Source organism: Parasteatoda tepidariorum, chromosome 4, assembly GCF_043381705.1.
Source record: "Parasteatoda tepidariorum isolate YZ-2023 chromosome 4, CAS_Ptep_4.0, whole genome shotgun sequence".
In the NCBI taxonomy this organism is placed as follows: domain Eukaryota; kingdom Metazoa; phylum Arthropoda; class Arachnida; order Araneae; family Theridiidae; genus Parasteatoda; species Parasteatoda tepidariorum.
Window position 1 is genome coordinate 20222318 of NC_092207.1, and position 22436 is coordinate 20244753.

General features: G+C 31.2%; 1 protein-coding gene across 2 annotated transcripts in view; it reads left to right on the forward strand.

The window, feature by feature from the left end:
- The window catches only part of LOC107446854 (sodium/hydrogen exchanger 8-like), a 48011-nt gene extending 27048 nt beyond the window's left edge, over nt 1–20963 (forward strand). Inside the window, exons 11-16 of one of the 2 annotated variants that reach the window (XM_071180495.1) lie at nt 2077–2159; nt 4323–4434; nt 6349–6491; nt 7908–7988; nt 9693–9824; nt 12516–12694. In XM_071180495.1, the coding sequence (XP_071036596.1) occupies nt 2077–2159; nt 4323–4434; nt 6349–6491; nt 7908–7988; nt 9693–9824; nt 12516–12584 (620 nt within the window). In that variant the 3' untranslated portion in view covers nt 12585–12694. Of the gene's footprint in view, nt 1–2076; nt 2160–4322; nt 4435–6348; nt 6492–7907; nt 7989–9692; nt 9825–12515; nt 12695–20811 lie in introns of those variants that run through there. The other variant, XM_071180496.1, reaches the window with a different exon arrangement.
- Nucleotides 20964–22436: the final 1473 nt, after the last annotated feature.

Consider the following 22436-nt stretch of genomic DNA (forward strand, 5'->3'; position numbering starts at 1 on the left):
ATGGAACTAATCCGCATTTGCGTTACATGGAGAGGAAAAGCGGCCTCATTGGAAGGCGAACGCTTTATCACCTGAGCCATCACGGCTCTTGATTAATAATTTTGATTCCCCTGAGTAGTTCCTTTCAAGTAACTTTGTTTTTTAGCTATAAGAGCCGCGTTGCCGTTTGAGATAGACTGTTCACCTCTTAATAAATTGACCCAGGCCTGAATTCCAGCAATGGCTGTGTCCCAAGCATTCTGCTCCCGAAAAGCACCAACCACAAAGACAATGTAAAATATTTTCAGCGGTAGACGGATTATGGGTTAGAATCCTCTTGTGAGCTAATCGTGTGAGGATTCCGTGGTTTATTTCTCTATTTAACGAAAATGTGAGTTCCGACAAAAAGTCCTCTCCAATGGCTTCCATGATTAATGCTTGATCCAGGAAATTGCTTGTTTTCTGGCTTGGTTTAAAAATGACAAGGATACGGAGTTGAACATCAATATTGTAAACCTAAAAATGGCTCTGCTGTTCACCGCTTATCATGAAATAAAATAGAATATATTAAGATTTGGAGAGTAAGTTATAAAGTATCATAAATTATAGTAAATTTGTGACGGTATATTGATGTTTGTTTTCTAATAGAAAATCCTCTAATTATTCGTGTAAAAGGAATGATGTTCGAAAACTTTTAATCCAATTGCAGGGTGTTCCTTAGCGGATGTGTTTCATAGTTTTCGAATCCTTCTTGAAGACAAAGTCAAATAAAGTATGTTAAGGTGTGTTGGTGATCGCAAACACATAGTTAAGTGAAAATTGATGAACTTTTAATGAAGAGAATGGGGTTAAAAACGATAAAAACCAATTTGATTGATAGGAAGTAAAAGGGGATTATTAAAAACGCCTTTGAGTATCGTCTGGCAATTATTTTTTTTTATGTTTTTAATCCTGTATTCACTTTTATATAATGTCCGAATTTATTAATATTTTTCTCTATTTATAGCTACTATTATTATTAATTCTTTTTGATTTATTTATTATTTTTATGCTAAATTATAAGTAAGTTTGCGGTCCCAAATATGCTCATATTTTTACTTTATAATTCTTACAAAACATTTGTGAAATATATATTAAATTTGAGATTACTGAACTCTCTGTACATAAATTTTAGAAAAAAAAAACATGTACATATAGCTTAGTATTCATTGTTCTTCTGCGAATAAATATTTCTTTAATAAAGTAAATAAATTTAACGACATTTCAACTCAAAAGGCAGAGCGGCCTCCCTGGCCGAGCAGTATCGCCTGTCAAACGCTGTGTAAAGTGTGGAGGTAGCGGGTTCGAATACCACTGTTACCCTGGATGTATCTTCGTGATATCCTTCTATGTATTGTGCTATCTGTTCCTCTATTTGTCAAAGGCTTATAAACCTAAATTGAGCAAACAAGCCTGCAAATGTATGTAAATTCAATAAATAAAGTACGGCGTTTCAATAATCACTAGGGGCCTAATTGACTGAGCGGTATTGCCGGACAAACGCTGTGCAAAGTGTGGAGGTAGCGGGTTCGAATCCCGCCGTAACCCTGGATGTATTTTTCGTGATGTCCTTCTCTGAATTGTTTTTTTTCCTCCTATGGCAGGCACTGAATTTGAATCCTTGCCTATACTATGCCAGAATTGTTGCTCATTTCGCGTTACCCAGTGGGCACCTGTGAACCAAAGTCACGGAGGCGAGAAACATTGCCCACGCCACACTGCCACAAACCCGTTTATAGGGTGGGCCACATTCACACATCATACACACACACAACAGAGGACAGCACAAAGAGAGAGAGAGAGAGAGAAACATCCATGCCCAGAGCGGGATTCGAACCCGCAGCCTATGGCTTCGCAGTCAGGAACGCTAACCGCTCGGCCACCTGGCCGGCTCTCTGAATTGTTCCATCTGTCCTTCTACTTGACAAAGGCTTATAAGCCTAAATTGGACACACAGGCCAGCAAATGTATGCAATTTCAATAAATTTCAATAATCACTTCATTCCAGCAGCTTATTTTTAATAAACATAATCTAAAATTTATTTTCTTTCTTTACAGAAACTTGCGTATTTGCTTATTTAGGTCTTTCAATATTCAGTTTTAAAATCGCTGCTGATTTTTATTTCATTTTGGCTACGTTGGTAAGTTTTTTTTCTGCCATTATTTTTCTAAATAGTAACAGTTTAAAAATGACTTTCAAAACATGAATAATTTGTTGCATTAACATACCTTCAAAATTATGACTGGATTATTTGATCAGAAACATTGTTCTTGTTGTTACTTATGCCACTTGCCAATATCAACAAGCCTGCTTGGGAAATCAAACGAACTTTTAAGGTAGAGGGCGCGTTTCTTGTTTTTCAGTGGAGCCATAAATGACCAAGAATATGACTTGAGCCACACACACGTCACAGCCCCTTTTACAGAAAGGGCACAATCATACTATACTCATTCCTACACATATTGTAATTTTGACCTTAACCAAAGAAAGATCAATCTCCGATTTAGTGCCTCTAGAGGTACTGATTTATCAGAAACATACACTTTTTTTTATCTAAATTAGAAAATATATTTCTGAAGAAAAGCGTAATGTAGTTTAATTATTTATAATTGAAATTCTTTCAATAATTAGTTCACCATATTTAGTTCACCGATGACCTAGTTTGCCATTGCAATTGTAGTAATGATATTTATTCTTTAAACTTAATAATAATTTAATCGCATAGGTGTACATTTTGTGTATATAAGTATAAAACAACTTTAAAATAGTTATTGTCACGTAATTCCAAAACTTTTCGTTTAAATTATTGTAAAAAAAAGAATAGAAAAAATACTTTTTTTCTTCAATTTTAGATGATGACACACAAGCTACCAAAGTGTTTTTTCGAATAAAAAATGATATTTTTTATCAGCTTTAAGTTTTATTTTCTAATTTGTTTTCTTGCAAAATAATTTTTTTTCTTGAATGAATTAAAAATTGCTTATAATGGATTTTTTAAGGATAAGAAAATAAGTCTTATAACTTTGAAGGCAATTACCAACAGCTTTCAAATCCTTTTTTTTCCTGCTTAATTTTGCAATGCATGATATGACAGTATTTGAAGGGGAATTACCTTATGTCTAGGAACAACATATCGTGTTTTTTTTTAACGTTTAAAAAACCCACAATGCATTATTTTTTTATAAATAATTGGTTATCTAGCTTTTTTTCATTTTTCAATACTTGCTAAATATTGTACATATATAAAAGGCTTATAGTGATCAATTACAAAAGATTTTTTAAAATTTAGATTAAAAATTAATTACTACAGCAATGGTGAGTGACATATTTAAAAAAAAAAGCATTAAATCCTGGTCTACCTAGTTCGAATGTTAGCCTATCGATTTAAAACGTGATTTTTGTACTCTTATTGAAATCTGGCATTTTTCAATACTGTTTTGTAATAAACTACCTTCTTTAAAACGAATAATGAGCTCAAATTCAAACTGAAAGGCAGCATAATTCTAAGATCGATCACTTTAATTAAATTTATCGGTTTGCACTTTAATTTTTCGTAAATTCATTTAATTTCATTTAATAACTGTCGTTGAACAGCTCACCCAAACCTAAGTTTACCACTAACAATGTTTAACTCCACAGCCTTGCAATTTTGAAACCAATCCAGAAGACAAAGGAACTCCCGGATCAAACATAGGAACAAACTAGTTTTAATGGAGGATCTTTTGATGGAACCAACCTGCATTTGCAGTACATAGAGAGGGGAAAATGTAAACTCTGTTACGATTACCCCGATTGGAATGGAATTCTAACCCATGACCCGTCTACCACTGAGGGTATTGGTCGGCAATGTGGTCGGTGCGAACCAGGAGCAGAATTCCTATGGACTAGCAAATACCGGGATTCGAACTCAGGGATGGTCTTTGGAAGATCTTTGGATGATGAGTGCTCTATCCCCTCGTCCACTGTTGCATGCACTGCCATATTCAGCAATGCGCCAGGCTATTTGAAAATTTTCTAGAATTTTTTATTCCTCCTGTAATTCTTAGGATTATCAGCTCATATGCGTATAGTAAAAGCTAAGAAAGTCTATTTGCATTGAACTTTTCACGCTAAAAAGCGGTTTGTACAAATTCACCATCACCACCCAATTCACCAAAAGTGTACAAATTCACCATCTGTTCGTCAGTTTTGACATTATTCTACAGGGATAAAGTGTCCTTTTAATAGAAAAAAAACATTTGCTCAAAATTTAATGCTTCCAGTTTTATTGATAAAAATGCAATTTTTTCTGTCTCTATTGTAGTTACTCTGTCTTGTTGCAAGAGCTGTAAGTGTTTTTCCCCTCAGCGTCTTTGTCAATATTTTTCGTCAACACAAAATTTCTCCTAAGATGATGTTCATCATATGGTTTAGTGGTAAGAGTACTTATTCATTTACACTTGACTTTTTTTGGGTGTTTTATGTACAATAATCTAAATAACGTAGGACTGAAAAATAGGCTATATTAAAAACTTATTTTACACTTCTACCAATCTCCTTTAACATACGTTTCACATCTATGCTCATTGACATTTCATACTATTTAAAAAAAAAATATTATAACACATATTAAACTCCTTAATATGTACTTCATGTTTATGCATATAATGCAGATTCAGCATGCATTGTTTGATTAGAATTTTCTAAATGTTGAATGACAAAGATTTGGTAAACATATGGAATCAGGTAATTTTTTTTAAAATTTTGTAAGTAGTAATACACTTTTACAAAAACTCGCGCATGCTTTGATACCTCAGAATTCCTATTATTTACCAGGAGATAAATAGAGAGAGAGATAGGAAGAGATGGAAATAGAGAGATAGATAGAGAGAGATAGAAATAGATAGATAGAAATAGATAGATAGAAATAGATAGATAGATATATAGATAGAGAGGTAGAAATAGAGAGAGGGAGAGATCGAGAGAGAGACAGACAGAATGATAAAATGATTCACCAACTTCTTACAAAAAAGCCTTCTAAATTTTATTTTCCTACAACGAGTCCACATGTATAATACGCCAAAAAAAAACGAAAAAAAAAAAAAAAAAGACCACCCTGAATAACTTTTGGTTTTGATTTAATGATTGGATCTTCTTTTGATTAACTTTTACCTAACTATTAAATTTCGATCTAAATGATCGAATTTTGAATATACGACTTTTGTGAAATTCGATCAGATCAACCGATTTTACTCAAATTTTGTATTTTGCCATGTAACATTACATACTTTAAAATGATGCAAAAAATATAATTTTTTACATTTTAATTTTTTTTTAACAATTTTTAAATAAAATAATGAAAATAAATAAATATTTACTGAGATTAATTTTTTGTGGGGAACAAATTTTATAATTGTTTGCAAGAATTTTTTAATTCGCTTAAAAAGTGCTCGAGATATGGCGAACTGCGCAAAATATAAAATTAACATTAAGGGGTCCGAACTTTGGATCGCTCTCCTGACCAAACTTTGAAGACCATATTTCCCAGATTGCAGCTACAGCATCAGAATCAGAAATCAGTATCCGTCGGGTCAGAAATCAGTATCCGTCGAAAAGAAGGTATGTTTATTCAGAGAAAGTACGCTTTTGTGTCTGATTTCGTAACTTTAAATATCGTCAACACTTATTAATTAGCAAATTTGAGGTCACCCATTCAAACTATTAAGATTGAGTCCTAGAACGCAAGTTACACAAGTTATATAGTTAGGTCTTCTTTTTTTGGTGCTTTTCGCACGTTGTACAAACCCATCATTAATGTATTGCATATCATATTTAATAGCTCATTTTCTTAAAAAATATACACGAAGAGGGTACGTAATATTAAAAAAATGTGGTCAAATCCTATTCTAAGGTACGAATACAAGAATCAGCAATTTTTTATTATTGTTTAAAATCTAATTTCCTTAGTGAATTTAATAAATAAAAAAACCGCCATTTCAGTTTTGGTGAAAATTATCCAATTTCCTCATAGCGGTAACGAAAACCAGGATTTTTACCAACCAATCATTCGTAAATTATAAAATAAATATTTCAGCTATAAAATTTAATAATATTGCTTTGTTTTTTACAAATAAACATGATGTATTTGAAACAATAAGTTTAAGTGTTTTATTCTCTATATTTCGATGTTTTAATTATTAAAGAAATTTCAGCATATCTTTTCCTTTTAATAATGAATAATCTTCTTATACTTATTGACATGTTTACTTATTGTATATGTTTAATTTTTTATGTTTATATAGATGAAGGTTAACGACATATTCATAAGGTCTTTAATTTTTTTTCTCCAGCAATCCGTGGTGCTGTGGCATACGCCTGTTCACTAAAGTTTGAGTTTGAAGAAAACAAACGCAACCTTATTATAACCACAACCTTAGTTATTGTTCTGTTTACAACAATTGTGTTCGGAGGAAGTACAATGCCGCTTTTGAAAGTAAGTGCAATTCCATCAATTAAAGCAGTCCTCAAGCTGCACTAGTGAGCAGTACTTAGTGAGCACACCAATGCGGAAATTATCCTAGAATTAAGTATATATACATTGCTAAAAAATATAGTTATGAAAGCAGGCATATTAATTACGGAATACAGAGGCATAGAATGAAACATATTCATTTGATATAAAACATTTCATTAAATTGGAAAAAATTCTCTTAATTACTCTTAGGTATGATACTAAGAATCTGTATGGAATCAGCAATGTAATAAAAAATAAAAGCATTTTACACCTGAATTATTAACTAAATATGTATTTTAGAGGTTTCAGAAATTTTTGCAAGACGGCAATTACTGTACACATATGAAATTGAAATTTTTGAGATTTTTTTACAAGAAACACTATTAAAAATGCTCATCTGAATTCAATACAATGAAATGACACCGCTTTTTAAAGATCTAAAACACGTTTTCCAGGTACGAAATATGAACAATTTTATTGTAATATTACAGTTTTAAAGATAATGAATTTCATATTTTTTTCTGAATACAACAAACTATTAATTTTTAAAATATATATAAAATATATATAAAATATATATAAGTGTAAGTTTTTATGTATTTATTAATTATAGAGGGAGGCGGGGTAGACTGGACCTATAGGCACATTAAACCTAGGAGCACGTTGAGCCATCAGACTCAACTATTTTTAGTCTATTAAATATTTTTATTTGTTTTTTTTTTCCAACAACATGCTCTATTACTAATACTTCATATCCTATGAAAAAATCGTATATTTCAGTTAAAGTTTGCCATTTTTATTTCCTGAAGTTTTATTTTAGCACTCCTGTGTAATTTTTAGAACTTCACTACTTTATCTTTTAAAATTTATTTCTATAGGAATACAGCAATAAATTGCTAATATTTTACAAGGTTGATTATTGATTTAATAATTATTTGCAGCTATTTAAGTTTCCAAAGAAAAAGAGAAATTATTCTGATCTTTTGAAAAAATCCAGAATATGGGATACCTTGGTCCACTAAAAAATAGGGCTGGCTGGACCATCAAAATTTAAGAGAAACTTTAGTAGAACCACTATTCTGATGATTTTACATAGTAATGCAGTTGTATATTCTTAAAAAAATAATTTAAATTTATTTTTATTTTTAGAAGCCAATAAGTCTTTCGATTTTTTTAAAAATTTGAGTTTAACAAATCTGAATAACCAAATTTTAGAAAGTAAAAGCTAACAAATTTTTCATAAAAGTTATTTAAAAAATTACTAAGACTTCGTATTGTAAACAAATACGCGTTTCAGGTAGCTTTATTTTCATTAAATAATAAAATTTATCAAATATTTTGCTTTTCACCTTTGTTAAACTGAAACAAAATTTTAAATAAAAATTTTTCCTTTAGTATTTGCAGTGGAAGGAGAAAGATCCCTGCAAGAAAAAAATTGCACCCAGTAGCATTTGCTTAATCAAAACTGATAATATGGTAAGATAAGTTAAAATTGATATGAATTTATTGCATTGGTACACGTTTCCTCTCTTAAACCACCTCTCTTATTACTTAAAGCTACAGATTATGAACCCAAGACAAAATTTTTGATGGTTTTTCTGCGATGGACCAACATGAACTAGATGGTTAGCATTATGCACATCCATCAAAAACCATCTTACTTCTTGATAGTGCCATTGAAAATCACCATCATCCAATATTAAGAATTGGAACAACTTTGTGTTGGACTAACATGAGCAAAACCAGCATGGTGTGATGGTTTTATTTGATGGACAAAACAAAAGCAATCCATCAGGAATCATCATAGCTTAACGGTTTTTAACTTAATATCACATCAAATCCCCTTTTATTCTTTGATTGAACCATCAATACTAACCGTCACCCCATGTTAGGAATCGGAACTACTTTATGTCATTTTAGTAATATACTGATGCGGAAGTCTAAAATTTGAATTGCTCATCTGCCTTTTTATATAAAAAAATGGTTTGAAGATATATTATTTGGTTTGATTGGTTATAAAAACATGGTATGTTGGCTCAACAAAAGCAATCCATCAAGAACCATCATAGTTTAACAGTTGAACTTAATATCACATCAAAACCCCTCTTATTCTTTGATAGTACCATTAAGACTAACCATCACCCCATGTTAGGAATCGGAGCTACTTTATGTCATTTTAGTTATATACTGCTGCGGAAATCTAAAATTTGAATTGCTCATCTGACTTTTTATTTAAAAAAATGGTTTGATTGGTTATATATTGATTGGTTTTATAAACATGATTTGATGGTTTTGTTTGATGGCCCAACAAAAGCAATCCATCAGGAACCATCATAGTTTAACGGTTTTTAACTTAACATCACATGAAAACCTCTCTTATTCTTTGATTGTACCATCAAGACTAACCATCACCTCATGTTAGGAATCGGAACTACTTCACCTCATTTTAGTTATATACTGATGCTGCATTCTAAAATTTGAATTGTTCGCCTGCCTTTTTATAAAAAAAATTGTTCATTATGCATCGTATTCCCAATCTAATGATATAAAATAAAGAGTTGAGAGACTGAAGTGTTTAAGTTACATTTTATATGAATTTGAAAAAGTGGACCTTCTATACCAGAGGTTCACAATCTATTATTCCTTTTTTATCTATTGCTAGAAGCTGATTCCACGTTCAAAATATAGGTATGTAATATTTTACTAGAATTTGATAAATCCATAACGTGCTTTGAAATTTTAAACGACAAAAGTATAGAAAATTTTGATATTTCAAAGCTTCTATTTTATTATGCATTATCAAACTAATCATTTAACCTCTTCGAGAAGGGCGTATAATATTCATTATCAGGGTGGCAGCAATCAAGGTAAAAAAGGATAAAACGCTTGGATTTCGTGAAATTGTTGCAAAACGTCATATTTTTGAAGGTTGCACGCTGTTTCCATATGTACTCAGGATTTTCTACCCCTTCAAAAACCAAGAACAAAAGTTTGTTAATTAACAGTAATTTTAACGCGTCTGAATTCATTATGAAGCATCACTTTGAAGTTGACAACACGAGTTATAAGCTAGTTAATTCCGAGCGCAAATCGTCAATATCTACCGCCTGAATCTGACTTTGAAGTAATTCCGCAGGAGAAACCTGATTAAGATAAGGTGACATTTAATTTAATTTCCAGGGTAAAACAATCATCGGTGACAAAGAATCAGAAATCGAAGAGAGTGGCAGTCTCACTGCTCAAAACCTGTTTATGAAATTGGATACTAAATATCTCACGCCATTCTTTACAAGAACGCAAGAGTGTCATCAGGTAAAACGATTTTTTGTTTTTTTAATTTATTGATTTCTACATTCAAATACTTCTACATTCAATTATTGATTTTAACATTCAAATATTTTGAATAATATTAATGCAGAGTTTAAAAATATACTTCACATTGCGTTTTATTTTAAACAATGTTCAAATTAAGTTATAGCTCAAATGCATTATGATTAGTTCAAAAGAGTCATTTATTTGGTTTTTTTTTTGAATGGAGGTATATTTAATAATAACAGAAATTTTGTTACTAAAAAACTATTGGGAATTTTTTTTTAAATATTACAGACATTTCAGATGTTAAGATTATAAAATTAATAGTATTAATTTCCTCGCATGAAAGTTTGTTAGAAAATTTTTATAAAATTCCGATTCAAGAATTTAAACCTCGTGTGTGTTTGAAGTTACCAAATTTATTTTTTATCCTACATACTGTATTATTTTTCCAACTTTTTTGATGCCTTAGTATTGAACTTTTCATTTTTAAAGAATAATTCATTTATTATTATTTTTTCACTTTAAAAAAAAATAAACTATTGTAATCAAACTTTAATATTGTTCATGTTCAACTTGATAACTGGAAGGTCATGTTGATGCTGTTTTTCTTTTCGTAAGAAATTTTGTGATAACCCTGTTTGTTTGACAGACTTTTTTGTTTTGCTACTTACATAGTTACCTATATAGTTTTCTTCCTATTTTTCTTCCGCGAGTACAACAGTGCGAAGGATACCCGGAGACGAAAATGGCATAAGTGCCAGGCTTAAAGACATTTTGTGTTCAATAATTATGGTGGCATCGTGGGAGATTGTTCCATACGCTTTAAAAATCAGAGAGTCTGTAACACCGGACTGTCTGTTCAATAAAATTCCCTTTACTATTATGTTGAAGCAAATTTGAACCAATTACAGAGTGGGCTCTGTTCACGGGACTTTTCCTATTTATTTTAATTTTTGATACAATTGCTGTTTGGATTACGTATTTCCTTATGTGAGGAAATAGAATTGGGATACTCATGCATTTGTCTGCTATACTCTACACTGGTGTTTTTTTAAAGGTTAAGTTATTAAGGTTAACCGAATATTTCGGATCAGAATGATAACATTACAGCTATCGTACCAGCCCCAGAAAATTATTCAATGATATTTCCGCTACTAAATTGAAATTGTTATCGGATTAGTTCATGTAAAGTGGTACTGTTGTCAAAAAACGGCAGAATAGAGGTGGAAGATTGATTTTTACCGATGATGGATGCTATTGTCATCTAGCTAGCCGTTGAAGGTTTTCGCGGTTTTCTTTACCTTTCAACTAGTTTCTCTGTTGCCTGATCCAGGAATTAACATGACATCTGGATTTGGTGAAAAATTACAAGGTTACGTAATTGAACATTGATAAAGCGGTAAACTCATGTACGGATTGACTGTTCAACACCTGATATAAAATAAGAAAAACACAAGTTGGTTAATCACTGAACTATGTTTCGTCAAACAACATCTAAGCCACTAAATTTGGCTTAATCAGTTTATCCGGTGGTACCATTAGCGTGAGGTAGGGAGATTACTAATCCAGTTAATAATTGGACAGGAATAAGGATGTTATGTAAAGGGCTCGACTTAGCCTAATTGGGGCCCGGGGCAAAAACTTCTTTATGGCCCCTCTCTGCTTCACTACTTCAATAATAAGGAATTGAACTTTATGGATGTATTTAAAGTTTTCTCCTCAATATACATATATAACAAGAAAGTTGACTAGAACCTAAAATGGCTATAAAGCCCCCTCCAAAGGTCAGACAAATTAGCATTTTGTCCATTTTATGGCTTTTCTGACAATTCTATGTCCATCATGCCGAATGCAGGTTTCTGATTGTTAACTTTGTCATCTAACTGCGAAAAATACCTATCCTTGCTGACTTAAGGGCGGAATTCAGCTAAATTTTCGAAATTACGATGGCTCACTTAAGCCAATCAGAAGCCTGTATTTTTCTAAACACAGCGCATTTCGCTATATGTAAAAATACAGGCTTTTGATTGGCCAACTTTGTCCATCATAATTAAGAAAATTTAGCTTCATTCCGCACTAGAAAGCCATGGGTTTTAGATTTTTTGTGTTCATACGATAGATCAATGAAGAAGCTAACATAACACTGACAGATTTTACACTCTACTGATATTTTGTTTAAAAAAAGTTCATTAATGAAGGAAACCTAAAATAGACTTTCTATTCGATTTCCCCCCCCCCACCCGCCCTCTGATGTGGGCCCGGGGCAACTTCCCTGTATGCCTTTGCCTTTATCAGGCTCTGGTTATGTAGTAAAATGTTTGGTGTTGTTATTTATGCCTGTATGACAGACGGTTACGTGTTCGTGTAGCCTTTTGATTCAGCAGTTGATGTAAATATATAGCGATTGGAAAGACAGAACCCAGTTCACACGGGGTTGTGTTATATACTTCAGTTAAAAGTGATCGCTACAGCTATTACCTGGGGGACTCTAAGGTACCCAGGTGATCTGTCTTCCTTCCAATCTTTTTTTTTTTCGATTTAGGCCTAGTTTATAGTATGGTTTGATATCTTCACCTTGAATACTTACTTCCCTTTACGTTTGACGCAGAATAGCCGATTCCGACTATTGTTCTATTTAATCACTCGCTTAATCCAAACCATAATTCTATACCGCAATACTTTTTGTAGGTAGTCACAAAAAGCAAGAATGCATACAGAATTGTAAGAGGCGATTCAGACGAAGACGATTCATCATGATTGGTTGAAAAGTTTTAAATGGTTAAGGAATAAATAAATTGCTTCGAACAAAAGGACCTTGTCTTAGTTATTTTGAACTAAATTATAGACTGGGATAAGTTTACGCAGTTAACGTAAATTTTATTTTTGACATTTATGAAACTGATTTGATTGAAAATTGCTACATTAAAGAAAGAAATTAACAGATGCACTATTTATAAGATCCTTGCAAAAATTGCATTTTATTGTCTTTTTTTTATAATATCTTAGCGCATTTTCTTTTTCTAATTAAGTTCAGCACACTTTTTTTTCATATTTTCTAGGAATTTAAAATCATGCCTTTTTTATAACTATAAAAAGGATTTTTTTTTTAAAAAAGGGAATATTAAAAACATTAAGAAAAAAGTTTTTATGTAAAACATTCATTGTGAATTCTAGAGACTTCGTTTTCTGAAATTCTTCTTTGATAGATATTCAAAAATTAAATTTTTCTTATTACGCAGATGCAGGTTGTTTCTACATTTAGTTATTGAAGATTGTTAAAAAAATGAAGACAATAAATTTTTCAGAAGGTTTCGCAAATTAACATTTTAGTGATAAAAACGCACAAAATGATGAAATGTGGTTAAGAAAGCGTGTATTAAAAATTTATTTCAATTTCCTTGCGGGAGCGATTTGTATCAAAAATATTCGAATTTCGAATCGTCACCTTTTCAGAGTTCGTTTGGCACATTTAAACAGGGTTTGGTGTTTTTACTTACCACTTTACCCCAAAATCGAGATTCGCGTGAATTTGATTAAATTTTTTTTCCGTGTTTAAATATTAACTTGTAACAGCCACCTAAGTGCATATATTTCTTGATTTCACTTTTGAAAAATATTCTAAATGTATATAATAATGGTTGCAATTACGGTGCATCTCGTATATAAACCAAAATAATAGAGTAATACTAAAGATTAATAAGTACAAAAGGAACTAAAAAAACTTTTTAACCATTTGCACTTGCATTGCTCTTTTTTTCTTTCCTATTTAAATATTTCTTTGCAATATCTAGATGAGTCGAGGTGACTCAGTGAATAGAAATCTGGCCTCCCAATGAGGTGATACAAATTCAAATCCCAGCGAGGGCTGGTTGAATCAAATTCTGCTCCTGACTTACACCGACCACAGTCCTGACGTAAAATAACCTCAGTCGTAAACAAATCATGGGTGAGAATTCACTTATTATCGGGCTAAATATTGGAGGTTTTCGTGGTTTTCCTCACCATGTAACTAGCTGAAAAATCTGTTATCCCTTTATGAAGCCATGGGAAGCATTTTCGCAAACTTCAATCATTTTTAATGGTGTAGGAATGCTATTTTTCTGCAGTGATTTGAGCGGCCATCTGCTGATAACTTACATAACACACACACACACATAAAAAGTTTTTCTTTTTTTTGCATAAATGCATGTAACAGTAAAGGTTAGTGTGAGGTCAAGAAGCGAGGCCAACACTGGGGAGCTAATTTCTCTTGTTCAGAATGCCTTCGCCCGTTTGATAATTTCTCATTGAGTTTATTTGCAGTTATAAGCACAAAACTTATAAATTTCGTTATATATAAACACAGATGTGCAATTTTATCATCAATTCTTTAAAAAAGATAACCAACTTACTCACAAGAAAAACTGACTCAAAAGTCAAATCAATTTTAGATAATATGCTAAATGGATTACTTTTCATAAATCATTCTCAATCCCAATAATATTTTAACATGACAAAAAAATACCCTATAAAATATAACATGGGTTAAAGTAATCTTCTGTTTTAAGCATAGGATTAGTTAATTTAAAAATTTTGATACTTCACTTGAGGTAAAAACTAAAATCGTAAAAGAATTATTGAATTGTCTTTTAAAGCACCTCATTTTTTTAAAATCTTCACGAGAAAAGGAATACCTCTCTTTTTTTTACAATTTCTGCTTTTATCTCAAAAGTTTTGATTAAAAACCATACTTATAATAAAAGATTGTATTTTTTAAACAATGTTTTATTGGTTTGAATAATCTATCTCTTGATATGCAGTGTGTAAGTTGACTAACAAGCTTTCTTTTAAAAAATTTCCACAACGGTTATTTCTCTAAGATAGTCTAGAAATTCTCGTTCCAAAAATGAAACGTAAGCTTAATACTATGCTGTCAAGAATGAAACATTGAACCGTTTAAATTCTCTTTCTTTGACTAAATATTGATAGATTGATTTGAAGTTTAATTATATAGGTCTGTATGAGCTCAGTGCATTTTATAAGATGAATAAGGGTAAAAAGGAAAAAAAAAGATTTTTTTTTCAGTTAATCAATCATTAAACGGTAATGTAATGGGTAAAGTTTCGAAATAAAGTTTCCTTAGTGAAATAGATTCCTTTTCAGGACGTTTTAAACATTGTATGTTGTTCATACCCCTTTCATTCTTAAAAATTATTAAAAAATATATTTTTATTTAGTTGAATTGTTCAATGTGCAATATTTTGGTCTATATATGTAAATTGGATAAATATTGCAATTCAGTAAAATGTTAAAACTTTGCTACTTCTTATTGCATTGTCTTTTTTGAATTAGAAAAAAAAAAACGGTTGGAACTCTCATAAGTACTTTTTTTAAAACTATACAGACAACCTAATCCAGTTTTTATAACACTACATTAAATTGCACTTTAAATAAAGTTTACATTTTACTGATTCTGGTGTGTAACTTATCTTACTGTAATTATAAATTTTAGTGTTACTGAATGATTACTTACTGATTACTTAACTTAACTTAAGAGAGTCTTTTTCCGTTACAATATGAACGGAAAAACTACCAAATGAATGGCTTTAAATGCCATATATTTTGGTACCATTAACCGGAATTTTGTTTTTTTCATCAACGTTGTATTTGTCCAATCGTTATGTTCCGGGAAATATCGATTTCTAACTGCTATCCAATAGACTATAAAAATGTTAGCACTGTACACATCGTGATCAGCAAACTGTTACTTATTTTACCATTTGTTGCAGTTAAAAACATAAGATTGCCTGATCTGAAACCAAATGAATTACAACAACTCAATATTTTTGTTCCAGCCCCAATAGAATCGATAACTGTCGAAGTTGTGTCACTTTTTTTTTAAAAATAAGTATTTTTTTTTTACTTAATTGTATCATTTTTAGTTATCTTTAAATATTAAAGTCAGGTAATTCCAATAAATGTAATAAAATCCCACAAATAGATAACACTAACTTAATACTTGTATTGATTTTCTAAGTTCCGCACTGATTGCAAGACACCGGTTCCCAACAGAACAAAGAAGTCAAACATGACTGGCAGCTGTTAGTGAACTTAGATCATCCTGTAGAGAAACCGATGGTGCGCGATATCGTTCCGTGTTAAACTCCTTGTTATCGTAAAGTGCTCGACTTCTAGCGTAGTTCATCCGTTTCCATAGCGGGGGAGTCATCCCCTGTGCAGAGCATCAACAATTGTGATAACACATCTTCGGATTATCCTTATGGGTGTTTCCCAGACCGTTGCCAGTGAACCACTGGGCAGCTATAGTGCTACTTAAATTAACTTTCGACTACTAAACTTATGTCAGTGTTAATTTATAACTAGGCCTTCGATTATATATTTGTATATTTCCTTTCTTTATTTCAAACGAGTGTACAGCTGTGTTTATCACCTTCAAATAATTGCTAGTTATGAGAGTACTTTGAGAGAGGTAGTGTGTGAGCAAGGGGAACTTATAGAGTTCGGAAAACTGGCAGGGGTCAGAAGTCTATAAGACGAATCTATGTAGGGTTAAGTGCCACAGCTATAGTTTTATACTTTACTCATAAATTTGTAAGACTCGTTTATTTCGTTTGCAAAAAAAAAATGAAAGAAAAAAACGAAATTTTCACAATATGCGATTTACATATATATTCACATTTTTTCTTCTTATAATTTTACTTATTTTTAAATTTAGGCGATTACTTTGCAAATTACATGAAATGTGATTATTTCCTATAATTTGAGGTTATACCACCTCTGTTTGAAGTAAGAAATCCAAATTTTTCAAAAAAAATAAATATATATATATATACGTTTATTTTGAGGAAGTTCGTTTTTGTGCTTGATTTCGTAACTTCTGATCCGCTCAATAGATGAAAAGTTATTCCGGGTCTTTTGTTTTTTTTTAAAATTTATTTATTCATTTTTTTGCGTACAGTGCAATTTATTCAATTATTTTTTAGTGCATAAAGGTTTAACAATTTGAATTGATTTTTGTGCCTGATATAGGTTTCCAAATGTACTTTAGAAAGCCTGAAGCGATTTTAGTAATAATTTACGTAATACGACAATTTTAAAATAAGACAATTTTAATATTAATTGTCTTATTTTTAAAACAAAAATGGTTCACGGAATCGACATCTAGTACCATTAGGGCTGGGAATAAAATAACGAATAATCTCTTTAAACCGTTATTGTTTTATCAAACCAACATTTTTTATGAATACTAATTTCTAAGTTATTTTTCATTAAATAAAGCACGCAATTCTGAATGTAATGATAAAATGTCCGAAAAACGTCAAACAATAACGAAGATCTACACGGGAAACGAAAGTGCTAATTTCTATGGCAAATATTGTTCACCCACCGTAAGAAGACGACTGACCATTGAAAAGTTCATTTCGATGTGGAAATGTCATTGTGCTTAAAAAGAGTCATTAGCGCAAATCGATATCATGATCTACAATTGCGTTCTTTCGTTGAGCTGATAATATATCTTTCAGATTATTTAACATTGCTAAAATATTATAAGGTTAGGATTTTGTTTTTATTCAAAATATTTTTTTCCTAATTATACCGTTCTTTACAAGATTTAGCCACATGCATAAAAAATGCTTCAGCCCTATCAGATCATAAGTTTCAGAGAACTACATGCCAAAATGTAACATTTTACCTAAAAAGTAAGCATTACTTTTAGGTAGTATAGACATGAAAGTCAGGAAACATGCCTTAATTAAATATTAAATAGCTTTTTTTTAAAGCTAATGCTATCTGTGAACTATCAATCACCTGCGCTTTTTTTTTCCAACAAATTTTATACTTGATGATATATTAGTTAAAGCAGGCCAGAAAAAGATAAAAATCTTCTAAAGAAAATTTGAAAATTATTTTTGAAACTCAAGATGCCTTAATAGAATAATAAAGTATGGATTTTAGAACGAATAATTTTTATTTCTTCTTCTCAAGAAACTTTGCTCATCTTTAAGTGTTTCATGAAGTTTTTCTTTTAAATTTTAACAGTGATCTGAATAAAATTACTCGATCTCTTGAAGAATTCCTTAGTGCAACGTTTTACTTTCTTAGAATCACTTAAAAATTGAAATATGTATTAAATAAATTTCCAAATCCCTAAAAAATTTTTTTTTATTTATTCTATAAGGTTTTTTGTTAAATGCAGTTTTACCAAGAAATTCGGCGATTTTTTTTAAACGAATGAAGATAAAAAACTATTTTCTATTTAGAAGAACTTGTTTAATTTGATTAGGAAACTGTTTTTCAAAATGAAATTATAACATTTTCGGACTTCTGTCTTTTATAAAAACACATTCCTTGTATGAGCATTCCAAACTTAGCCTTCTTTACAAGATCATACTGCACTTTAGAAAAAAAAAGTATTAAAAGGATTTAAAAAATATGCTAGATTTCTTTTCTTTAAAAGTTTCTTTAGTCCAAAACATTCTGAATTCAGAGCATATAAAACGTTAGCATCAGGAAATTTTGAGAAATTTTTTTATAACTTTTATAATGTGGAAATCATTTGAAATTTGTTTTACATTCGAAACTTGCTAAAAAATACCTAAATTTGTAAGTTTGTCTAAAATACCAAAATTTACTAAAAATACTAAATTCAAAATAAGGGATGGCATGTCGTGAATTTTTTAAATAATCTTTCATATTACTACAATTAAAGTTCGAGAACATATTAACTGCGTTAAATAATGAACAATTTCCGACAATTTTTTCTCTTTCTTTTTTGTTTTCAATTTTTCCTTCTTTGCTGCTTTCCTACCTGTATTGCAGCATCACAAACTTGTTTCCTCTCTATATTGCGAGGAAGAAATTTTAAAATAATCTAGTAGCAAATGACGTTTGTTGGCCCTCCCCTCCTTACTGTAACATAATAAGCCAAAGACGCATCTGTCCAAAAACTGAGGATTGCTATGGAATGCAAATTCACTTGTAGTACACTATATTTCCGGCGGAAGTAAGAATTAATAAAAAAGTAGAGAAAAAATATTGAAATGACTTTTTTTTTTCTCTTTCGTAATCTTCATTTATAATTTACAAAAATAATGTTAAAAAGCCGGGATAGCCTGGTTGGTAGGGCACTGGGCCCATGTCCAAGAGTTCATGGGTTTCTATGTCAGCCGGCTGAAGTCTCCCCGTGCAGTCGAATGGTGACTGATTCACGTTAAATCTGTCGAGGTGCAAAGTCCTCCATGTTCCCATAACAAATCAATACCTCTGAGGGGGGAGGGCTACGGCGTTGAACATTAGTAGTCGTAAACCCGAAAATTGGGTCGACTGTTCAACGGCGGTCATAAAATAAAATACCTCGGGGGGTACTGATCCAGAAAGTTTCCTTGTCTTCTGGATTGGGTTCAAAATTACAAGGCTACGGAGTTGTACATTAGGAGTCGTAAAACCAAAATTGGGTCGGCTGTTCAACGACGGATATTAAAAAAAAATAATAATATTACGAAACGCTATATTAAGGATGCCAGTTAAAGACTTTCGCATAAATATTTAATTTCTTTATTTTTATTTTTTCATTAATTTTTACTAATTGCTTTTTTCCTCTATTGTATTTCATGTTGGCTCCTAGTGGAGTCCTTCAATAATCCAGGGCCTGAGAATGTAGCCGTAATAGCCTTAATCCGCCTCTGCAACAAAACCCCCTTTTTTGATTGTTTAACCTTTTCGGAACGGGCGAGTCATAAGTGTATTCGTACTGAACCAGAATCAGGATGGAAAAAAATAAAAGTGGTATCCTAAGTTTGGACAAAGGCTAACTTTTTATAATTTAACAGTCTTATTTTTGCTTTCCCTTTAATTCTAGCATATCTAAATAATGTTAGTTCAAAGTGTAACTAATAATTTTCATTTCGAATTTAAGTAGTTATATATTAAGTAAATCAAACTATTATTACTCCCCCTCCCAAATAAAATGATATAGAAATATTTCGCTTACCAGATTTATTTTTTTCCCCTACTTGCCACCGCCCTGAGAATGCATATCTGACTGGCACGTCCAGAAGAGGTTAAAATCCATATTTGTTTTTAAAAAAATGTATCTTCATTCCGATGAAGTACGTTTTTGTGGCTGATTTCGTAACCTAAAATACATTTGTGATTGAGGCACAGGCACATTTCAGGCTAGGTCTTAAAAAGAATTCCAGTACACAAAAATATGATAATTAAGTTAAAAATTTATGAAGGAAGTTCACTTTTTTATTTTGCGAAACTGTATTTTAAGAAATAAAAGAAGCATACATAATTCTTATTAGTAAGCCTTCATTCAATAACTTCAGAGCTAAAAAATTATATTAAGATAAATATTTGAAACATAAAACAAATAGTGCGCTGATTATTCTCTGATTGCATATTAATGAGGGACTTTTTTATGTTTAATTTAATATCTCTGCTTCGGAAAATGACTTCGTTATTGAATTTTTGCATATTTCATTCGCAGAATTTTCATTTTTTTCCCCTTTACAGTCAGAAAAACTTTTTCGCCATTTCGTTAAGGGAACTTATGTTATTTGCAAAGAAAAAAAAACCCAAAGAGTTAAACCAACGAACATATCTATTTTCAGAATAATCAAATAATCAAACAGAAAACTGTTCGGGCTCCTTTTTTTTCTTCTTTTTTTTTCATTTCGTTGCACAGTAAACGATAGTGATAGAGACAGATCGTGGCTTGGAATTTAGCAAATTATAGTATTAATTTAGCTTGGAATCCTTGTTTGGAATTTTGCAAAATATATTTTGATATACAATGTTAGAATCTGAATATGCAGTAGAATAATAGGGGAATTCGTAGAAGATGCACATTATTTGATTGCAATATTTTCTAAGTAAATAAAAAAAAACTATTTTAAAAATACATTGTGAGTTTGGGTTTAGCTTCTCATGAATGAGACAATGTGGTCAAATTTGCGAATAAGCCACCTTTATTTTTCAGATAAGCTGGTACCCATCAATCTGAAGCCGGTTGGAGTCATGCCGCCACCGAGGTTTAAACCCCAATCCTTCACAAATCCTTTCCTTTACTATCCTTTCCAAACAATACTGGGAATTGAATCTTAATATATAAGACGTTTATATGTGTATGATCACAAAACCTAAATGAGAAATTAGTTCAACGATCACTTAATAATTAACGGAAAAGAAAGAGGTGTTTTGATGAAACTGCAGAAATTTATCCTCTATTTCTATCACTACTGTGTCTCAAATCTCCAAAAATTGCAATTGCGTTTGTAAGGAATTTTTTAGAAATTTACAGCTCACTTATATGTTATACGTACGTGGACGTTACTAACATTCATTAATTCAACTTAAGTTTTTGTTTCGACATTAAAATAAAGCTTTTATTTTTTATCTGTCTTCTTTAATTGGGTTCTCGCACTTCAAGAAGAAGATCACAGATACCCACACATGTGACCTGTGACGTTAGAGCCAGCTGATCGTTTCTAAGCAAAATAGCGTGTTTAGGTTCAGCTAAGTTCTCCACATAAGTTAGAATGTTAATTAACGTGAAGTTAATTAATACAGCGTAGTAGCGTACACCGAATTTGTTTAAATATAATTCTTTCTCGTCTACGTCTTTTACTTTGCTTAGACTTCTTACTTGTTTATGTATTTTATTGTAATCGTGGTATAGTTTTGTGTACCTGGCAACTTCGATGCATAATTAGTTTGTTTATGTTCTACATGGCTTCATGTCTGTCTTTGTTAAGTAAGAAGTTATGTAGTGAAAGAATTGAAATCTTTGTGAAAAAAGTATAGAATGCCAATTAACAGAATTGATACTTGGCGGGCTTGGCTTACTCTAAATAGAATGGAAATAAAATTTGCTGACGTAAGCAAATGCCACGTTTCAACGACCAATCAGGATCGAAATACCACCCTACGTCACTTGCTGGTATCTTTGCCACTTGCTGGTAATGGAATTTGAATTCATAAACTATATGTTGCCTAATTTTAGAACTTTATTTAAAAAATAATACCGTCCAATAGTGTAATACCAATAAATGTGTTCAATTAACGAGCGAAAAGAGTTTGGAATGCGAAGCAAGTTGAAGTGGTAGCAGTTTTAAGAGTTAAGAATGGTATGTAATCTGATGTTAAAGCAGTAAGCTATTTTCGCTAGAAATTACAAAAGCTACGAGCTGGGCCTCCTGTTTTACATATGATGTTTTATTATTTTATTGAATACACGAACTTTTTTCTGAGCCTTTTTATTAAAAAAAAATCACGTTTTATCCTGGTTTAATGTTCTAATCCCAAATTATAAATTACGGTTAACTATTTTTATGATAAGTTTGTGGGCTATCGTCACATTAGTTACTAACATGTATTACAAAAAAATGAATGAGTTAGAAAAAAATTAGAAAGCACGTAAGACGAAGTGAAATAATGGAGACAAATTTTATTTACTAATTAAAGGTGTTTCTAATAATAATTTTCCGAGAATCAAACAGGTTTTGTTATTTTCAGTCCCGCTTTCCTCAATGATGAACCGATAGATTTTTATAGTCTTTTTACTTTTTCTACCGTAAATCGGATTATCCTTAAAAATCGGATTTT